This window comes from Eucyclogobius newberryi, unplaced genomic scaffold (genome assembly GCF_026437365.1).
Source record: "Eucyclogobius newberryi isolate DKJ021-1_F unplaced genomic scaffold, fEucNew1.0.hap1 SCAF_15, whole genome shotgun sequence".
NCBI classification, from domain to species: Eukaryota; Metazoa; Chordata; class Actinopteri; order Gobiiformes; family Gobiidae; genus Eucyclogobius; species Eucyclogobius newberryi.
The window spans coordinates 12622056-12641149 of NW_027315779.1; the positions used below are offsets into that span (position 1 = coordinate 12622056).

The following is a 19094-nucleotide window of genomic DNA, read 5'->3' on the forward strand; positions in this document are numbered from 1 at the left end:
GCGCAAGACACAGCGCTCGGACACTGTCGCAAAGTCAAAGGTCAAGCGCCAACGAGTTTTCCCCCGGACATCTTTTAAGTCAGGAACACGGGGGAGAATGTGATGTCTGCGTCGTCCAGGTAAGAAGATAAGAACGATTTTCTTTTGTCAAAACCCACACTTTGTATAAATGTCTCCAAAATAAAATTCAAAAAGTTCAATTATTACGACTTAAGGATGGTAACATTTAAAGGACAAATGCTGTGCATTGTTTGTATTGATTTTGCCTTTAATCATGAGCCTGAACACAAAAGACTTCACGTCACTCACTGGCTTTTCCCACGCTAGAACCTGACCTTTGAACCAAGCGTCAATGAAGCTAAATACGACTCCAAGTGTATTTTGATGAGGGAACAATGTTACAACGTGGTTAAAAGTCAATAGTTAATAGCAAGCGTACAGCCGTTCACCCATCAATGACTTGCTTAGAATTGTTAGAACCTTTTGCTTGCAGCCTTGATCAAGCCGTTTGTTAACCTCGCTTCACTGACCGATCTTGGACGCTTTGAACACCTTCTGTGTTTCTGTGATTGTTGCATTACATCAAACCTCAAGATGTCACTCTGCATCTCAATATATAGTTACTTTGACGACCTTTTAAATGTATCGCACGTGTCGTTTTGGCGAAAGTGCATCATCGATCCCTTTAAAACAACCTCAAAACTGTTACCTTTTGAGCCACGCAAAAAAAGATTTGTTCGATACAATGAAAACAATCCGCGGTAATATCACGAAAACCGACGCGACATTGCGAAGCACGCGTTTGGCAAAGAAGGACAGAACCGGGACTAAACCAGACACTGAAAACTGGACCGGATCGGGACTGAACGATCACCCAGAACAGGACCGAAGCAAGCCCCAATGAGAATCCAAACACGGACTAAACATTAGACACGTTCCATTTACTGAAAAATAAACCAAACGTTCACGAGGATTTCCAGCACCTGCTCCAACGTCAAGTCAAATCCGTCCTCTGAACTTCTCAGAAAGTTGCGCCCACAACCCCCTCGCTCCGACGTTCTGCCGCGCGACAACTCGGCCTCCGCACGACCCCGCTCTGCGACCTCCGAGTCGGTATTTTCCGACTCTTCCGACCCGACTTGGGCTGTAGAGAGGCCGGTCTCGCGCTCCTCCGGCGGCTCCTGGTTGAACATCCAGTTTTTCCAAAGCGCCGAGAGCCGGTGCCAGCGCAGGACGCTCATGTCCCCGGCATCTGAGCGGCAGGAAATACCAGGCCGGGTTATGAGCGGATGAGCGCGGGGGAAATCCTTGAGCGCGAAGATCAGAGTTTAAGAAATCCTAGGAGGGACTTTATCCATCGTGCGAGAAAAGACAAAACGACGACGACGATGTGATCCAAAAACAAAAGGAGTTCAGAGTTCAGGGAAGTTCATGTTCTCCACGCGCCGCAGTCACAGAGTCGCTCACATGGTCGAACGCGCTCTCTCATGGCCTCTCTCTCTCTCTCTCTTGCTCGCTTGCTTGCTCACCCTCCCTCCCTCCCTCCTTTCCTCCTCCCTCCCTCCCTCCTCCCCCCCTTTCTCTCACTCGACAAAAAACTTAACTATTATTGTGACCGTTCTTTGTTTTCCGAACATGTTGCGGCTGCTCAAAGTGTGACATGCTTCATGAAATCTTTGAAAACCCTATGAATGATCAATATGACATAAACAAGATTTACAAAAAAAAAAAGAAGTTACATTTAGGTCGATACTGGTAACACTTACAATTTATCTTTATTTTAGTATATTTTAACGATAGCGTGAGTTTCGTTATTATTTTAATTAATACTACTTTTTAAAAAGCACTTTTTAGCATATTATCTTATTCTAGCGCACCGCTACACTGTAAAACTTCACAGTTAGAAAGATTTGAATTATGAATATTCATGTTGATTTGACACATTTTGACTCATTTAATTTTACATTCTGTACCCAGACCATTTATCTTTTTTTCCCATCCATTTCCATTCATCTTCTTCACTGTAAAAACATTCGCAAATGAACGTGACATTTTTAATCTCGACAAGTGAGAGAACACATTTTCTTATTTCTCTCTTTTCCACTGCATTTGATTTGTTCAGACAAATACTGAGTGGACTCAATGGATCAATTATTGACTCATCGCATTCCAGCGACAAGTCTTTGTTCTTGCCTAGTATTTTTATTTTTTCATGGTCATTTTGTCACAACTCGGGCATATTTGACCCCCTAAAATGTAGGTTGCGAGAACGCCCGTCGCAACAGTTCAAAAAAGAAAAAAACATGAAACTCTTAATCTTTGGCCTAGGCACATGAAACTTGGAACAGTGATGGAGCTACCTTTGACCTCTGACCTTTGACGAGTAAAACGCACCTGGCAGCATCGCTCTATGATAAACAGGAAGTCAGCCATGTTGAATCAAAGTGGCGCCGCCATTTTGACTTTTTTTTTTCATAATCGTACATGTCCTAGGTTTTTCGTCCGATCGAGCTCAAAACAACACTTTTTGCATCTAAAGACATTGAAATTTAACAAAAGTCTAAGAATGAAGTCTAAAGAATAAAGTCTAAAGAACAAAGTCTAAAGAATAAAGTCTATTGTTGTTGTTGTTGTTGTTTTATGGCGGTTGACATCCGAGTGTTGCATTACCGCCAGACTTTATTCCTTAGACTTTGAACAAAGTCTAAAGAATAAAGTCTATTGAACAAAGTCTAAAGAACAAAAGAACAAAGTCTAAAGAATAAAGTCTTAAAGAATAAAGTCTTAAAGAATAAAATCTAAAGAATAAAATCTAAAGAATAAAGGCGGTCGCGCGGCTGGCGAGAGCCATCATCGCCGCTACCGCGGCTTTAATTATAAGATAAGATAAGATAATCCTTTATTGTCCCACATGGGGAAATAATCATTATTGTTTCATGTCTGCTCTTACAGTTGGGCTTTAATTCCCTCCGTTTTGGCTTTAAATAAATATTTTTTTTGAACTAGGCTCTCCTTCTCTCCTGCTCTCCTTCTCTCGCGCTCTCCTTCTCTTCTTTTCTTGCTCTCTCCTTCTCTCGCTCTCCTTCTCTCGCTCTCCCCTGCTCTCCTCTCCTTCTCTCGCGCTCTCCTTCTCTCGCTCTCTCGCGCTCTCCTTCTCTCGCTCTCTCGCGCTCTCCTTCTCTCGCCCTCCCCTGCTCTCCTTCTCTCGCGCTCTCCTTCTCTCGCGCTCTCCTTCTCTCGCGCTCTCCTTCTCTCGCGCTCTCCTTCTCCCCTTCTCTCCTTCCCTCGCTCTCTCCTTCTCCCCTTCTCTCCTTCCCTCGCTCTCTCCTTCTCCCCTTCTCTCCTTCTCTCGCTCTCTCCTTCTCTCGCTCTCTCCTTCTCTCGCTCTCTCCTTCTCCCCTTCTCTCCTTCCCCCGCTCTCTCCTTCCCCCGCTCTCTCCTTCTCCCCTTCTCTCCTTCCCTCCTTCCCTCGCTCTCTCCTTCTCTCCTTCCCTCCTTCCCTCGCTCTCTCCTTCTCTCGCTCTCTCCTTCCCTCGCTCTCTCCTTCTCTCGCTCTCTCCTTCTCCCCTTCTCTCGCTCTCTCCTTCTCCCCTTCTCTCGCTCTCTCCTTCTCCCCTTCTCTCCTTCCCTCGCTCTCTCCTTCTCTCCTTCCCTCGCTCTCTCCTTCTCCCCTTCTCTCGCGCTCCCCTTCTCTCCTGCTCCCCTTCTCTCGCGCTCTCCTTCCCTCGCTCTCTCCTTCCCTCGCTCTCTCCTTCCCTCGCTCTCTCCTTCTCCCCTTCTCTCCTTCTCCCCTTCTCTCCTTCCCTCGCTCTCTCCTTCTCCCCTTCTCTCCTTCTCCCCTTCTCTCGCGCTCTCCTGCTCCCCTTCTCTCGCGCTCCCCTTCTCTCTCGCTCCCCTTCTCTCTCGCTCCCTCTCTCTCTCTCTCGCTCTCTCTCTCGCTCTCTCTCTCGCTCTCTCCTCTCCTGCTCCCCTTCTCTCGCGCTCTCCTGCTCCCCTTCTCTCCTCTCCTGCTCCCCTTCTCCCCTTCTCTCCTTCTCTCGCTCTCTCCTTCTCTCGCTCTCTCCTTCTCCCCTTCTCTCCTTCTCTCGCGCTCCCCTTCTCTCCTTCTCTCGCGCTCTCCTGCTCCCCTTCTCTCGCACTCTCCTGCTCTCGCGCTACCCTTCTCTCCTTCTCTCGCGCTCTCCTGCTCCCCTTCTCTCGCGCTCTCCTGCTCCCCTTCTCTCCTCTCCTGCTCCCCTTCTCCCCTTCTCTCCTTCTCTCGCTCTCTCCTTCTCTCGCTCTCCCCTGCTCTCCTCTCCTTCTCTCGCTCTACCCTGCTCTCCTCTCCTTCTCTCGCGCTCTCCTTCTCTCGCTCTCTCACGCTCTCCTTCTCTCGCCCTCCCCTGCTCTCCTCTTGCGCTCTCCTTCTCTCGCGCTCTCTTTCTCTCGCGCTCTCCTTCTGTCGCGCTCTCCTCTCGCGCTCTCCTTCTCTCGCGCTCTCCTTCCCTCGCGCTCTCCTTCCCTCGCGCTCTCCTTCCCTCGCTCTCTCCTTCTCCCCTTCTCTCCTTCCCTCGCTCTCTCCTTCTCCCCTTCTCTCCTTCCCTCGCTCTCTCCTTCTCCCCTTCTCTCCTTCTCCCCTTCCCTCCTTCCCTCGCTCTCTCCTTCTCCCCTTCTCTCCTCTCGCGCTCTCCTTCTCTCGCTCTCTCCTCTCGCGCACTCCTTCTCTCGCTCTCTCCTTCTCCCCTTCTCTCCTTCTCTCGCGCTCCCCTGCTCCCCTTCTCTCCTTCTCTTGCGCTCCCCTGCTCCCCTTCTCTCCTCTCGCGCTCTCCTGCTCCCCTTCTCTCGCTCTCTCCTTCTCTCGCGCTCTCCTTCTCTCGCGCTCTCCTTCTCTCGCGCTCTCCTTCTCTCGCGCTCTCCTTCTCTCGCGCTCTCCTTCTCTCGCGCTCTCCTTCTCTCGCGCTCTCCTTCTCTCGCGCTCCCCTTCTCTCGCGCTCCCCTTCTCTCGCGCTCCCCTTCTCTCGCGCTCCCCTTCTCTCGCGCTCCCCTTCTCTCCTTCTCTCGCGCTCCCCTTCTCTCCTTCTTTCGCGCTCTCGCGCTCTCCTTCTCTCACGCTCTCCTTCTCTCGCGCTCTCCTTCTCTCGCGCTCTCCTTCTCTCGCGCTCCCCTTCTCTCCTTCTCTCGCGCTCCCCTTCTCTCCTTCTTTCGCGCTCTCGCGCTCTCCTTCTCTCACGCTCTCCTTCTCTCGCGCTCTCCTTCTCTCGCGCTCTCCTTCTCTCGCGCTCCCTTCTCTCGCGCTCCCCATCTCTCGCGCTCTCCTTCTCTCGCGCTCTCCTTCTCTCGCGCTCTCCTGCTCCCCTTCTCTCGCTCTCTCCTTCTCTCGCTCTCTCCTTCTCTCGCTCTCTCCTTCTCTCGCTCTCTCCTTCTCTCGCTCTCTCCTTCTCTCCTCTCGCTCTCTCCTTCTCTCCGCTCGCTCTCTCCTTCTCTCGCTCTCTCCTTCTCTCGCTCTCCTTCTCTCGCTCTCTCCTTCTCTCGCTCTCTCCTTCTCTCGCTCTCTCCTTCTCTCGCTCTCTCCTTCTCTCCTTCTCTCGCTCTCTCCTTCTCTCCTTCTCTCGCGCTCTCCTGCTCTCCTTCTCTCGCGCTCTCCTGCTCCCCTTCTCTCCTTCTCTCGCGCTCTCCTTCTCTCCTGCTCTCGCGCTCTCCTTCTCTCCTCTCGCGCTCTCCTTCTCTCCTTCTCTCGCGCTCTCCTGCTCCCCTTCTCTCGCGCTCTCCTTCTCCCCTTCTCCTTCTCTCGCGCTCTCCTGCTCCCCTTCTCTCCTCTCGCGCTCTCCTGCTCCCCTTCTCTCCTTCTCTCGCGCTCTCCTTCTCTTCTTCTCTTGCTCTCTCCTTCTCTCGCTCTCCTTCTCTCGCGCTCTCCTTCTCTCGCTCTCTCCTTCTCTCGCTCTCTCCTTCTCTCGCTCTCCCCTGCTCTCATCTCCTTCTCTCGCGCTCTCCTTCTCTCGCTCTCTCACGCTCTCCTTCTCTCGCTCTCTCGCGCTCTCCTTCTCTCGCGCTCCCCTTCTCTCGCGCTCCCTTCTCTCGCGCTCCCCATCTCTCGCGCTCTCCTTCTCTCGCGCTCTCCTTCTCTCGCGCTCTCCTGCTCCCCTTCTCTCGCGCTCTCCTGCTCCCCTTCTCTCGCTCTCTCCTTCTCTCGCTCTCTCCTTCTCTCGCTCTCTCCTTCTCTCGCTCTCTCCTTCTCTCCTCTCGCTCTCTCCTTCTCTCGCTCTCTCCTTCTCTCGCTCTCTCCTTCTCTCGCTCTCTCCTTCTCTCGCTCTCTCCTTCTCTCGCTCTCTCCTTCTCTCCTTCTCTCGCTCTCTCCTTCTCTCCTTCTCTCGCGCTCTCCTGCTCTCCTTCTCTCGCGCTCTCCTGCTCCCCTTCTCTCCTCTCGCGCTCTCCTTCTCTCCTGCTCTCGCGCTCTCCTTCTCTCCTCTCGCGCTCTCCTTCTCTCCTTCTCTCGCGCTCTCCTTCTCCCCTTCTCCTTCTCTCGCGCTCTCCTGCTCCCCTTCTCTCCTCTCGCGCTCTCCTGCTCCCCTTCTCTCCTTCTCTCGCGCTCTCCTTCTCTTCTTCTCTTGCTCTCTCCTTCTCTCGCTCTCCTTCTCTCGCGCTCTCTCGCTCTCTCCTTCTCTCGCTCTCCCCTGCTCTCATCTCCTCTCGCGCTCTCCTTCTCTCGCTCTCTCACGCTCTCCTTCTCTCGCTCTCTCGCGCTCTCCTTCTCTCGCGCTCTCCTTCTCTCGCGCTCTCCTTCTCTCGCTCTCTCCTCTCGCGCTCTCCTTCTCTCGCTCTCTCCTTCTCTCGCGCTCTCCTTCCCTCGCTCTCTCCTTCTCCCCTTCTCTCCTTCCCTCGCTCTCTCCTTCTCCCCTTCTCTCCTTCCCCCGCTCTCTCCTTCTCTCGCTCTCTCCTTCTCCCCTTCTCTCCTTCCCCCGCTCTCTCCTTCCTCCGCTCTCTCCTTCCCCCGCTCTCTCCTTCTCCCCTTCTCTCCTTCCCTCGCTCTCTCCTTCTCTCGCTCTCTCCTTCTCCCCTTCTCCCCTTCCCTCGCTCTCTCCTTCTCTCGCTCTCTCCTTCTCCCCTTCTCTCGCTCTCTCCTTCTCCCCTTCTCTCCTTCCCTCGCTCTCTCCTTCTCCCCTTCCCTTGCTCTCTCCTTCTCCCCTTCTCTCGCGCTCTCCTTCTCTCGCGCTCTCCTTCTCTCGCGCTCTCCTTCTCCCCTTCTCCCCTTCTCTCCTTCTCCCCTTCTCTCGCGCTCCCTTCTCTCGCGCTCCCCTTCTCTCGCGCTCCCCTTCTCTCGCGCTCCCCTTCTCTCCTGCTCCCCTTCTCTCGCGCTCTCCTTCTCTCGCGCTCTCCTTCTCTCGCGCTCTCCTTCCCTCGCTCTCTCCTTCTCCCCTTCTCTCCTTCCCTCGCTCTCTCCTTCTCCCCTTCTCTCGCGCTCTCCTGCTCCCCTTCTCTCGCGCTCCCCTTCTCTCTCGCTCTCTCCTTCTCTCGCTCTCTCCTTCTCTCGCTCTCTCCTTCTCTCGCTCTCTCCTTCTCTCGCTCTCTCCCTCCTTCTCTCGCTCTCTCCTTCTCTCGCTCTCCCCTTCTCCCGCTCTCCCCTTCTCTCCTTCTCCCGCTCTCCCCTTCTCCTTCTCTCCCGCTCTCCTGCTCCCCTTCTCTCCTTCTCTCGCGCTCTCCTGCTCCCCTTCTCTCCTTCTCCCCTTCTTTCGCTCTCTCCTTCTCTCGCGCTCTCCTGCTCCCCTTCTCTTCTTCTCTCGCGCTCTCCTGCTCCCCTTCTCTTCTTCTCTCGCGCTCTCCTGCTCCCCTTCTCTTCTTCTCTCGCGCTCTCCTGCTCCCCTTCTCTTCTTCTCTCGCGCTCTCCTGCTCCCCTTCTCTCCTTCTCTCACGCTCTCCTGCTCCCCTTCTCTCCTTCTCTCGCGCTCTCCTGCTACCCTTCTCTCCTTCTCTCGCGCTCTCCTTCTCTCGCGCTCTCCTGCTCCCCTTCTCTCCTGCTCCCCTTCTCTCCTTCTCTCGCGCTCTCCTGCTCCCCTTCTCTCCTTCTCTTGCTCTCTCCTTCTCTTGCTCTCTCCTTCTCTCGCTCTCTCCTTCTCTCGCTCTCTCCTTCTCTCGCTCTCTCCTTCTCTCGCTCTCGCTCTCTCCTCTCCTTCTCTCGCGCTCTCCTGCTCCCCTTCTCTCGCTCTCTCCTTCTCTCGCGCTCTCCTGCTCCCCTTCTCTCGCGCTCTCCTGCTCCCCTTCTCTCCTGCTCCCCTTCTCTCCTTCTCTACTTTTCGCTCTCTCCTTCTCTCGCTCTCTCCTTCTCTCGCTCTCTCCTTCTCTCGCTCTCTCCTTCTCTCCTTCTCTCGCTCTCTCCTTCTCTCGCTCTCTCCTTCTCTCGCTCTCCCCTTCTCCCGCTCTCCCCTTCTCTCCTTCTCCCGCTCTCCCCTTCTCTCCTTCTCCTTCTCTCCCGCTCTCCTGCTCCCCTTCTCTCCTTCTCTCGCGCTCTCCTGCTCCCCTTCTCTCCTGCTCTCCTTCTCCCCTTCTCTCGCGCTCTCCTGCCTCCCTTCTCTTCTTCTCTCGCGCTCTCCTGCTCCCCTTCTCTCCTTCTCTCGCGCTCTCCTGCTCCCCTTCTCTCGCGCTCCCCTTCTCTCTCGCTCTCTCCTTCTCTCGCTCTCTCCTTCTCTCGCTCTCTCCTTCTCTCGCTCTACCCTTCTCTCGCTCTCTCCTTCTCCCGCTCTCCCCTTCTCTCCTTCGCCCGCTCTCCCCTTCTCTCCTTCTCCTTCTCTCCCGCTCTCCTGCTCCCCTTCTCTCCTTCTCTCGCGCTCTCCTGCTCCCCTTCTCTCCTGCTCTCCTTCTCCCCTTCTCTCGCTCTCTCCTTCTCTCGCGCTCTCCTGCTCCCCTTCTCTTCTTCTCTCGCGCTCTCCTGCTCCCCTTCTCTTCTTCTCTCGCGCTCTCCTGCTCCCCTTCTCTTCTTCTCTCGCGCTCTCCTGCTCCCCTTCTCTCGCGCTCTCCTGCTACCCTTCTCTCCTTCTCTCGCGCTCTCCTGCTCCCCTTCTCTCCTGCTCCCCTTCTCCCGCGCTCTCCTGCTCCCCTTCTCTCCTGCTCTCTCCTTCTCTCGCTCTCTCCTTCTCTCGCTCTCTCCTTCTCTCGCTCTCTCCTTCTCTCGCTCTCTCCTTCTCTCGCTCTCTCCTTCTCTCGCTCTCTCCTTCTCTCGCTCTCGCTCTCTCCTCTCCTTCTCCCCTTCTCTCGCTCTCTCCTTCTCTCGCGCTCTCCTGCTCCCCTTCTCTCGCGCTCTCCTGCTCCCCTTCTCTCGCGCTCTCCTGCTCCCCTTCTCTCCTGCTCCCCTTCTCGCTCTCTCCTTCTCTCGCTCTCTCCTTCTCTCGCTCTCTCCTTCTCTCGCTCTCTCCTTCTCTCGCTCTCTCCTTCTCTCGCTCTCTCCTTCTCTCGCTCTCCCCTTCTCTCGCGCTCTCCTGCTCCCCTTCTCTCCTTCTCTCGCGCTCTCCTGCTCCCCTTCTCTCCTTCTCTCGCGCTCTCCTTCTCTCCTTCTCTCGCGCTCTCCTGCTCCCCTTCTCTCCTTCTCTCGCGCTCTCCTGCTCCCCTTCTCTCCTTCTCTCGCGCTCTCCTGCTCCCCTTCTCTCGCGCTCCCCTTCTCTCTCGCGCTCTCCTGCTCCCCTTCTCTCGCGCTCCCCTTCTCTCTCGCGCTCTCCTGCTCCCCTTCTCTCCTTCTCTCGCGCTCTCCTGCTCCCCTTCTCTCCTTCTCTCGCGCTCTCCTGCTCCCCTTCTCTCCTTCTCTCGCGCTCTCCTGCTCCCCTTCTCTCGCGCTCCCCTTCTCTCTCGCGCTCTCCTGCTCCCCTTCTCTCGCGCTCCCCTTCTCTCTCGCGCTCTCCTGCTCCCCTTCTCTCCTTCTCTCGCGCTCTCCTGCTCCCCTTCTCTCGCGCTCTCCTGCTCCCCTTCTCTCCTTCTCTCGCGCTCTCCTGCTCCCCTTCTCTCCTTCTCTCGCGCTCTCCTGCTCCCCTTCTCTCCTTCTCTCGCGCTCTCCTGCTCCCCTTCTCTCCCCTCTCTCTCTCTCTCTCCCCCCCTCTCTCTCTCCCCTCTCTCTCTCCCCTCTCTCTCTCCCCTCTCTCTCTCCTCTCTCTCTCTCCTCTCTCTCTCTCCCCTCTCTCTCTCCTCTCTCTCTCTCCTCTCTCTCTCTCTTCTCTCTCTCTCCCCTCTCTCTCTCTCCCCTCTCTCTCTCTCCCCTCTCTCTCTCTCCCCTCTCTCTCTCTCCCCTCTCTCCCCTCTCTCTCTCTCCCCTCTCTCTCCCCTCTCTCTCCCCCCTCTCTCTCCCCTCTCTCTCCCCTCTCTCCTCCAGGAAGCCGTAAATACACAAATATCTCGACAGAAGCAGAAGAACAAAACGGGCTCACATTCCGCTCATTCACTTGGGGGTTTAAAGTCCCGGAGCGGTCTGAGCTGCTGCTGTAACATTCACGTTACTCATCGTTACATAATCCTGTGATTACAAGCTCGATTTCCTGTTTAATTCTCCAAAACGAAGCAACAGCATAAACACGTCCAAAATGTGGCAAAAACAAACTTAAGCTTAATGGGAAAAGCGGATTGAATTCACGACACTGAGTAAAAGACACAAATCCACTGTAATACCTGAAGACATAAACATTAATAAAAAGATGTATATTTTACTGCAACAGGAAACATACTCTAATAGGGAAATGTCAATAAACACTGTATACAATAGAAAGTAAGTATTATTAAATTACACTTACAAACCACTAATAACATTGGAAACAGTAGTTCTATATTTTTAAGTATTTTTTGTTGTATTTGGGGCAGAGTTAGCGTCAGTACTAGCTCAATGTTAGCGCCAGTGCTAGCTCAGGGTTAGTGACAGTGCTGGCGTCAGTGCTAGCTCAGAGTTAGCGTCAGTACTAGCTCAGTGTTTTCACCAGTGCTAGCTCAGTGTTAGTGAAGTGTTGGGGTCAGTGCTAGCTCAGAGTTAGCGTCAGTGCTAGCACAGAGTTAGCGTCTTCCTCCCACCGTCCAAAGAAATGCAAATGTTAGGTAAGATTGGTGACTCTAAATTGGCCCTAGTGGATGAATGTGAGAGTGAATGGTTGTCTGTAATGTCTATGTCTCTGTGTTCGCCCTGCAACGAGTTGGCCACTGTCTAGGGTGTACCCCGCCTAAGGCCCGAAGTCACTGGGATAGGCTCCAGTCACCCGCGACACCGAGCAAGGGAGCAAGCGGTAGAAAATGGATGGATGGAAATTTTTTTTTTTTTTTTTTTTTAACTTCCTATAAACGAAATTTCCCCTTGTGTGGACATTAAAGGATTATCTATCTATCTATCTATCTATCTATCTATCTATCTATATCTATATACATACAGCAATTAATCAACCAATCACAACCAGTTGACTAAAATAATCGTAGTCCTTTTGATCATTCGTAATTTGGACAACAAACAGTAGGGATCATAACTCTGGTGTCTCAGCTAGTGTCAGAGCCTTGTTGGCGCGAGTTCGAGCCTCACACGGGGCAAGTCTTTTTGTTCATAAGAGTTCTATTAAGAGTGTGTTTTTGAAACTTCCTATAATCTGTCCTTTCCTCCTGTTTCTACTGCGTTGTGACAACAAAATTTCCCCTTGTGTGGATATTAAAGGATTATCTTATCGTATCTCAACTGGGAAATGGGAGGTTTTGTCTATGGGAGTTTTTGTTTATAGGAGATCTTCTACTGAGAGTGTTTTTCAAACTTCCTATAAGTGATCTGTTCTTTTCTTCTGTATCTACCTCTGTATCTACCCGCGTTGCATCAATGAAATTTCCCCATGCGGGACAATAAAGGAATATCTTAACTCAAAATGTCAACAACAATAAACAAGCTAGTTTCAGATTGTGTGCTTGAGTTCTGTTTCGTCCTGCCACTGCGGCTTGAGAGCTTAGATAATTCCTGTTTTCACCTACTCCCTAGCCACGCCCACATCCCTGAACACAGTTGAGACGGTTGGCACTAGGTCACATAGGGAATTGGACTGGAGCAAGTGACGACAATGCCCGTGACGACATGGCGGGAGCTGGGCGGAAGGAAACAGGTGGTTGACCGTAGTAAACATGGCGAACGGTCCCGCTAATTCTGCTGATCCATCAATAATTTTCACTCTTGGGTCCAAACCTGAAGTTTACGATGCATTTGATGTGTACAAGGACCAAACAATGAGTTCCTGGTGGTGTTGTCTTGCTGAAAAACAATTTAAATGGGCGTGCATTGAATGTAAAACAAAGAATTATGAAAATGTAAATCACATGGGTCTGGGTCCTAACCCCTGACCCTAACCTTAACCCTAACCTTAACCTTAACCTTAACCCTAAACCTAACCTTAACCCTAACCTTAACCCTTAACTCTAACCTTAACCTTACCTCTTAACCCTAACCTTAACCCTTAACCCCTAAACCTAACCCTAGGTTTTAGGTTTACTTTGTTTGGTTAAAACTAGTTTATACCATGACTTAGTATTAGCAAAAGTGTAGCTAACTCATCCCAAAACAAATTGGACTGCAAAAAAAATGTTTAACTCAAGATAATAAAGCTACGTGCAGGACTCGAGATAATAAAGCTCCGTGCCGAAATCGAACCCACGAACCCCTTGCACCAAAGCCGTGTCTCTAACCATAGGGCTAACCATAGGGCCAGCTGTTGCTAGACAGTAACTTTATCTCTCTCACCACCAGGTGTAGCAAAAAGGTGTAGCAAAATGGTGAACAGCAAGTGACTTGGGCCGCAAGAGCGCAGCCATCTTGGAATTCGTCACTTCCTGTCCAATTCCCTATATGACCTAGTGCCAACCCAGTTGAGACTACGGCCTGGATTTTGGACGATATACTGTAGATATATTTAGTCATTATTAAAAGTGTGTCAGGCGCTATTCATTTTAAATTGGGTTTATTAAGTAACAAACTATTGAAGTGACTTAACGAGCCTGTGGTGAGCCTAATTAACGAGTGTGCATCGCAGTAATTAATATGCGTAACTTACGACCATTAACACCTCTTTTCACGGCTCATTTACATGTCAATGTGAGTGAACACGGATAATCACTTTAGAGCATGGTAGCATTTCATGTGCTAAGCGCTAACTTAGTGAACGACAGAAACAAAGCATCAAAATGGACACATTTACAACACTCTCAGACTCAGATCACAACTCTAAACATTTATTTTAATCCTTACTTATAACAATTGTCCAAAGTGAATATAATCCAGCACATTGTTGACAACAGCAGTAGCAGCGTGTGTGCTAACGTGTGTGCTAACGTGTGTGCTAATGTTAGCTGACCAGAATCTTCTATTTTGAATTCAGAGTATTTAAATCCAGCTCTGCCACAGTCAGAGCGACATTCGACTGCACTGCAGCATCTCAGACACAATAACAAACTACTGCACACAAACACGGAGCCGCAGTAACCATTGGGGCATAATGTCTGTAAATTGGATAACATGCCCGTTTGACCAGAGCTTGGCCGCCATTTCTACAGCTGCCCATATCATAATATCGGCCTAAGTCAGAGTGACATGTCGGGTTCTAAAGGCCCATCACGTAGCCACTTAAAACATAAAAACATGTAAAAGACAATATGCTGTTTGTTACGGTGAAACGTCACTCTGAAGAGGCGGAGCTCATCAGTTCTGAACGTTTGGAACAGGAAGTCAATGGACCTGCTTCTATTATTACACCGTTTCAGATCAACATTGCAGTTTACAGTGAACAACATGTAAAATGATGATCTGCCCATGCTATATTTCCATTTGGGGAAAAGCATAGACTTGTTTAGACATAGACTTGTTTAAACATAGACTTGTTCCATAAAACTACAATGAGAAACGTCTTGCGCCGCTTGTTTCAATGGGACACGAGGGTAATAACAAGAGTCTGCCTGAACCTATATCGCCCGCGCATCCCTGGGTCCCACTCACGAAAATGTTGACTTGGAAAAACAACTTCACACTACGACGACAGCTGCAGGGGTGAGGTGAGAATGTAAAATACCAAATAGTAGTGGTAAAAAGGCTATACTCTACTTGTGGCGCGAAAGCAATCAATGACGTCGTAATGTTTTAATGGGACTCATGGGACGCCTCGGGACAGAACTGAAGGAAAGGTTGGACACATGATCGGGAAAATGTTTGTCCCACGACTGAGAGCGTGGCTGCAGTTCACACGTCCCCCACACAGGCCACATGATACAGAGTGTATTTGATACAGAGGGTATTTGATACGGTGGGTATTTGATACGGTGGGTATTTGATACGGTGGGTATTTGATACGGAGGGTATTTGATACAGAGGGTATTTGATACAGAGGGTATTTGATACAGAGGGTATTTGATACAGAGGGTATTTGGTGAGGATTTGTTTGATTGCACAGCGCTAGCAAACTCAGAAGAAAAAACAAATAGAAAACCGTGATGATTAACTTGATCTCTTGCATGTTCCGTGCATATAAGCATGTAATGCAAAAATTGAACATTATTACTGTATAGAGGGCCAAAAACACAAAGTGGGCGGAGCCCACTCAAAATTAACGAAAGTACCCGTCAGTGACCAGGGACCCACACCATGAGCTCCGAAAATGTATAGTTTATGATATTTGAAAAATGGGAAACATTGTTTTCGCATCGGAATATTATTCTTTCTTCTTTCTTTCTTCTCGGGACCAACCCCCCTATTTTTTACCCAGTGAACATTGACGAAAAGTCACAAAAATTTGCACACCTCTAAAAATCGTGCCTCTCTACATTCTGGCTATTTCCCTTTTCTAAAATAACAAAAATTGGCGCGTCAGCGCCCCCAAATGTACCAAAAAATGCATTGAGAGATGGGAAATGACCCATAAAAAATCTGATCGTAGAATCATGAAATTTGGCGCAGAGGTAGATGGTGACAAGAGAAGTAAAAAATATTATTACGGCAACGCCGTCCGCCCAACCAAATGTCGGCCATATTGCTGAAATTTGGTGAAAATGCTACTGAGGAGTGGGACATCAAAAGTTATCCAAATTACATTGATACCTCTCACGGTCTCTGTGCGGCGAAGCCGCAAACTTTAGCTAGAATTTCAGAAATCTCCCAAATTTAACATTTCTGCCGTTTGCGCAGCGCAGATAAAGTCCAAATTGCGTCAAATTAGAATCAGTTGTTAAACTCTTTGCCCTAAACCTACTTGAAGTGAAATAAATTCATTTGGCGCCACAGCGCCCCCTACAGATTTTATATGGAGGTTAAATGTTTAGTTTTGCGAAATTATATGGAATCTGACACACAACTCAATTTTGGCATCCCCATCAAAAAAGTCAATGAGACCCATGTCATAATTGTTATGGCGTTGCCGTAACGATGACCAAAACCTTCCATGTTATTCCAATGGGGAAATCGCCAGAACATGTTTACACTTTATACTTTCACAAACTCCTCCCAGGGCGTCAGCCCTATTAACCTGAAATTTGGTGAGACTCATCTTCAGGACCATCAAAAGTTATCCACATTTTTATTCAAAGATAAGATAAGATAAGATATTCCTTTATTGTCCCACATGGGGAAATTTCATTGGTGCAACGCAGGAAGATACAGAGGTAGATCCAGAAGAACAGATCACTTATAGGAAGTCTGAAAAACACTTTCAGTAGAAGATCTCCTATAAATAAATAAAAACTCCCATAGACAAATAAATAAATAAATACATAAATACCATTGCATGTGATCACGACAGTAATTGCACATGAATATGTGTCACGACAGCACATAGATTGCACATGAATTTCAAAGAGTCACGGTGTCTGTGCGGCAAAGCCGCACATTTTGCCAAGAATTCAAAATAAAATAGCTTTTTGATGGTAAAACAAAGGGGAGAAGATGTGACAGCGTCACAGATTCAGCAGTAGATGTAATAAAAGGACAATTGGGGCGCGTTAGCGCCCCCTCCTCTTGCGGCGTGGCGGCGGTGTGGCGGCGGCGTGGCGAGGGCCGATCATTGCCGCTTGCGGCTATATTTATTATTATTATTATTATTACTACTATGATTACTATTATTATTACTACTATTATTACTATTAGGCTCAGCAAAATAATATGTCTGTTTGCTGTAACCCGACCGACCCGGTATAGAACTAGCCGACTGAAACACACATATCAGCATTTTGTCAAAATGCCCCCAAATTATTTTATTTGACTAATATTTCGCAGACTCACCGACCGGAATAATTTTATAGCGCTGGTGAACTTATTTTTCATCCCAAGGGACGAATAACGCATTGCGCGACGGATGTGCGTTTACATTTTCAGTCCTCCATATGCCTCTGCATTAAACAGATCATGCAGGAGGGAAACCCATATTGTCTTTTACCTGTTAGTTTGCCTCTGTCAGCGCCACTGCCCTGGCCACCACTTATGCCGTTCTGCGTCATGGTGTGGCTTCATGTTAAATTTGACCTGCGCCACCCTGAACCACCGTGTCAAATACTTTTATCACGCTGGTAAGTATGTCTTTCAACCCAAAGGACTGATAACGCACCGCACAACGCGTCTTCATTTGCAGTCCTCCACATGCGTCTATAATAAAACAGAGCGCGCGTAGGAGTCATCACATTGCTTTTTACAAGTTAGTTTGCCTCTGTCGGTGCCACTGATGTCTCCATAGGACAGGGGTGTCCAAACTTTTTGCAAAGAGGGCCAGATTTGGCGAGGTGAAAGTGTGTGAGGGCCGACCATTCAGCCTGACATTCCTCACATGGAACACAAATAAATTTAAACAAATTTTACCAAGTCACTCATTTCATATTTGCCTTTTTTATTTATATTTTAAGAAGCTTAAACATTCTTAGGTTCATTTGAAACATGACATATTATTGGAACTTTTAAATTCAAAAACAGAAATAGCTTATCTTATTCAGATGTGCAAACATTGACCACAAGTCTCAGTGTATATTATTGGAACTTTTAAATTCAAAAACAGAAATAGCTTATCTTATTCAGATGTGCAAACATTGACCACAAGTCTCAGTGTATATTATTGGAACTTTTAAATTCAAAAACAGAAATAGCTTATCTTATTCAGATGTGCAAACATTGACCACAAGTCTCAGTGTATATATATTTATAATTGTAGTTTTGACACAAAACAAACTGTATTCACTGAGATTTTAGAATGTAGTCGTCTCAGATGACAGAAGACTTTCCTGCACTAATGTGAAGGGTGATACTGAGATCTGGACTGCAGTACATAGGTCAGGTCAGGCTCAAAGACAGTGGTTTTGATGTGCAAGATATCACGCAGGTGAGAGTCCGTTCTCACGCGGCTCTTGTTAAAGTACATAACCGAAAAGGTCTGCTCACACAAATATGTCGAGCCGAACAAGCTCAGCATTTTCTTAGCAAATGTTCGAATCTCTTGGAACCTGCCTTCATCCAGCTGGCGGTAAAAGTCTGCAAGAGAGAGCTGTTGGTGTTGACTGCGGCACTCGGCGTCACACTGCTGCTCAATGAGCTCCAGTTGCAGGTGGTCAGGAGCAGTATCAGGGTCCACGGAGAAAGGAGAGGAAAACATCGTGATCTCCTTCTCAATAGCTGCAAAATCCCGAAAGCGATGTTGGAACTCCTCAGCCAGAGATGAGATGTCTGCTGCATACCTCCTTGTTTGCGCGTTGATATTGCTCTGTGGAAAGCTGGTCATGATTCCCTGCAGCGCCGGGAAGTGTGTGGCATTGGGCTGTGGTTGTGACAGGTGCCTTTGGAAAAGTTTCAGCTTAGTTCCAAAGGTTTGGATGTGTGAATACAGTTGGCTTATCACTGCATTTGGCCCCTGAAGGCTCGTGTTCAGCACGTTCAGGTGCTTTGTTGTGTCAACTAAAAAACCCAAATCAGCCAGCCAAACTGGGTCACTTAGTTCTGTGATTGATTGTCCCTTTTTTGCCATGAACTCTCCGATATCCTGCCTGAGTAGAAGCGCTGCAGTGCAGAGCCCCGGCTGAGCCATCTCACGTCGTTGTGATAGACAACATCTCCATATTCAGCCTGGATGTCTGGCACAGGGCTTTGGAGCGAATATAATTAATAGCCTTTATTACCGGTTTCATAACATGATCATATTTGAGATGTTTGGCACACAGAACTTCCTGGTGAATAATGCAATGAAGTTTTATAGCTTTACCTCCGTGTTCGACGACTTTTTCGCAGATACGGGTTGATAATCCACTCCGTTCGCCAGCCATGGCAGGTGCGCCATCCGTAATAACCCCAAAAACTTTATTCCACGGGAGTTTCATGTCATCTACGGCCGAGCAAACAAACGAATAAATCTGTTCCACTTGTTTGGTTTTTAAGGCTCTGCAGGTCAAGTAGCTCTTCAGTCACGTTCATGTCGCGGTCAACTCCTCTCAAAAAAATAAGTAATTGAGCGGTGTCAGATGCGTCCGTGCTTTCGTCGCAAGCTAAGGAAAAAAAGTCAAACTCCTTTCCTCTGGCCCCCAACTGTCTCTTAATATCTGATGACACATCTTCAATTCTCCGTGCCACAGTGTTACGAGCCAGGCAAACATTGGCAAACTCTTGCTTCTTCTCAGGACAGAGTTTTTCTACCATTGTCATCGCGCAGTCTTTGATAAATTCACCCTTGGTAAAGGGTTTGCTGTGCTTAGCGATCAGCGTTGCCACTTCATAGCTCGCCTTTGTGGCATTTTCATTTGACTCTCGGGCTCTTGTGAAAAATCGCTGCTGTGACGTTAAACCAGCTTCCAGTTGCTTCAATTTTTCGCTGCGTTCGTTCCCCGTTAGCTTGTCATACATGTCCGCATGTTTCGTCTGATAGTGTCTCTTGACATTGTATTCCTTAAACACAGACACAGTCTCTTGGCAGATTAGGCAGACACAGTTGTTTCGTATTTCAGTGAAAAAAATAGTCCAATTTCCACTTGTCCTGGAAGAGCCGACGTTCAGTGTCAACTTTCCTTTTTTTATTTGCAGTCGCCATCTCTGAAATTGTCCGGAAGGATCACACAGGTGTCACGCAGCCAGAGTTCAACCGAGTGCTGCTGCCCTCTAGTGGATACATATAAAATAGCTTTTG

General features: G+C 49.3%; 2 protein-coding genes across 3 annotated transcripts in view; both read right to left on the reverse strand.

The window, feature by feature from the left end:
- Positions 1-19094, reverse strand: part of rapgef6 (Rap guanine nucleotide exchange factor (GEF) 6) — a 180399-nt gene that overhangs the window by 101437 nt on the left and 59868 nt on the right. The window lies entirely within an intron of this gene.
- Positions 269-18254, reverse strand: LOC140360399 (uncharacterized). Its single transcript, XM_072445607.1, has 5 exons — positions 18180-18254; positions 17253-17996; positions 5409-6650; positions 963-1307; positions 269-280 (listed from the first exon to the last, which is right to left on the reverse strand). The coding sequence occupies exons 1-5, from the start codon at positions 18252-18254 to the stop codon at positions 269-271; spliced, it is 2418 nt and encodes an 805-aa protein (XP_072301708.1).

Excerpts from the sequence above, each read along its gene's own strand:
- LOC140360399 (XM_072445607.1), bottom strand. The coding sequence starts at position 18,254 with ATGGCGCACCTGCCATGGCTGGCGAACGGAGTGGATTATCAACCCGTA. Across the intron at positions 17,997-18,179 it reads AAAAGTCGTCGAACACGGAG|CCGGGGCTCTGCACTGCAGC; the intron begins GTAAAGCTATAA and ends GAGATGGCTCAG. Across the intron at positions 1,308-5,408 it reads CGAGAGGAGAGAAGGAGAGA|GATTTCCCCCGCGCTCATCC; the intron begins GCGAGAGAAGGA and ends TTCGCGCTCAAG.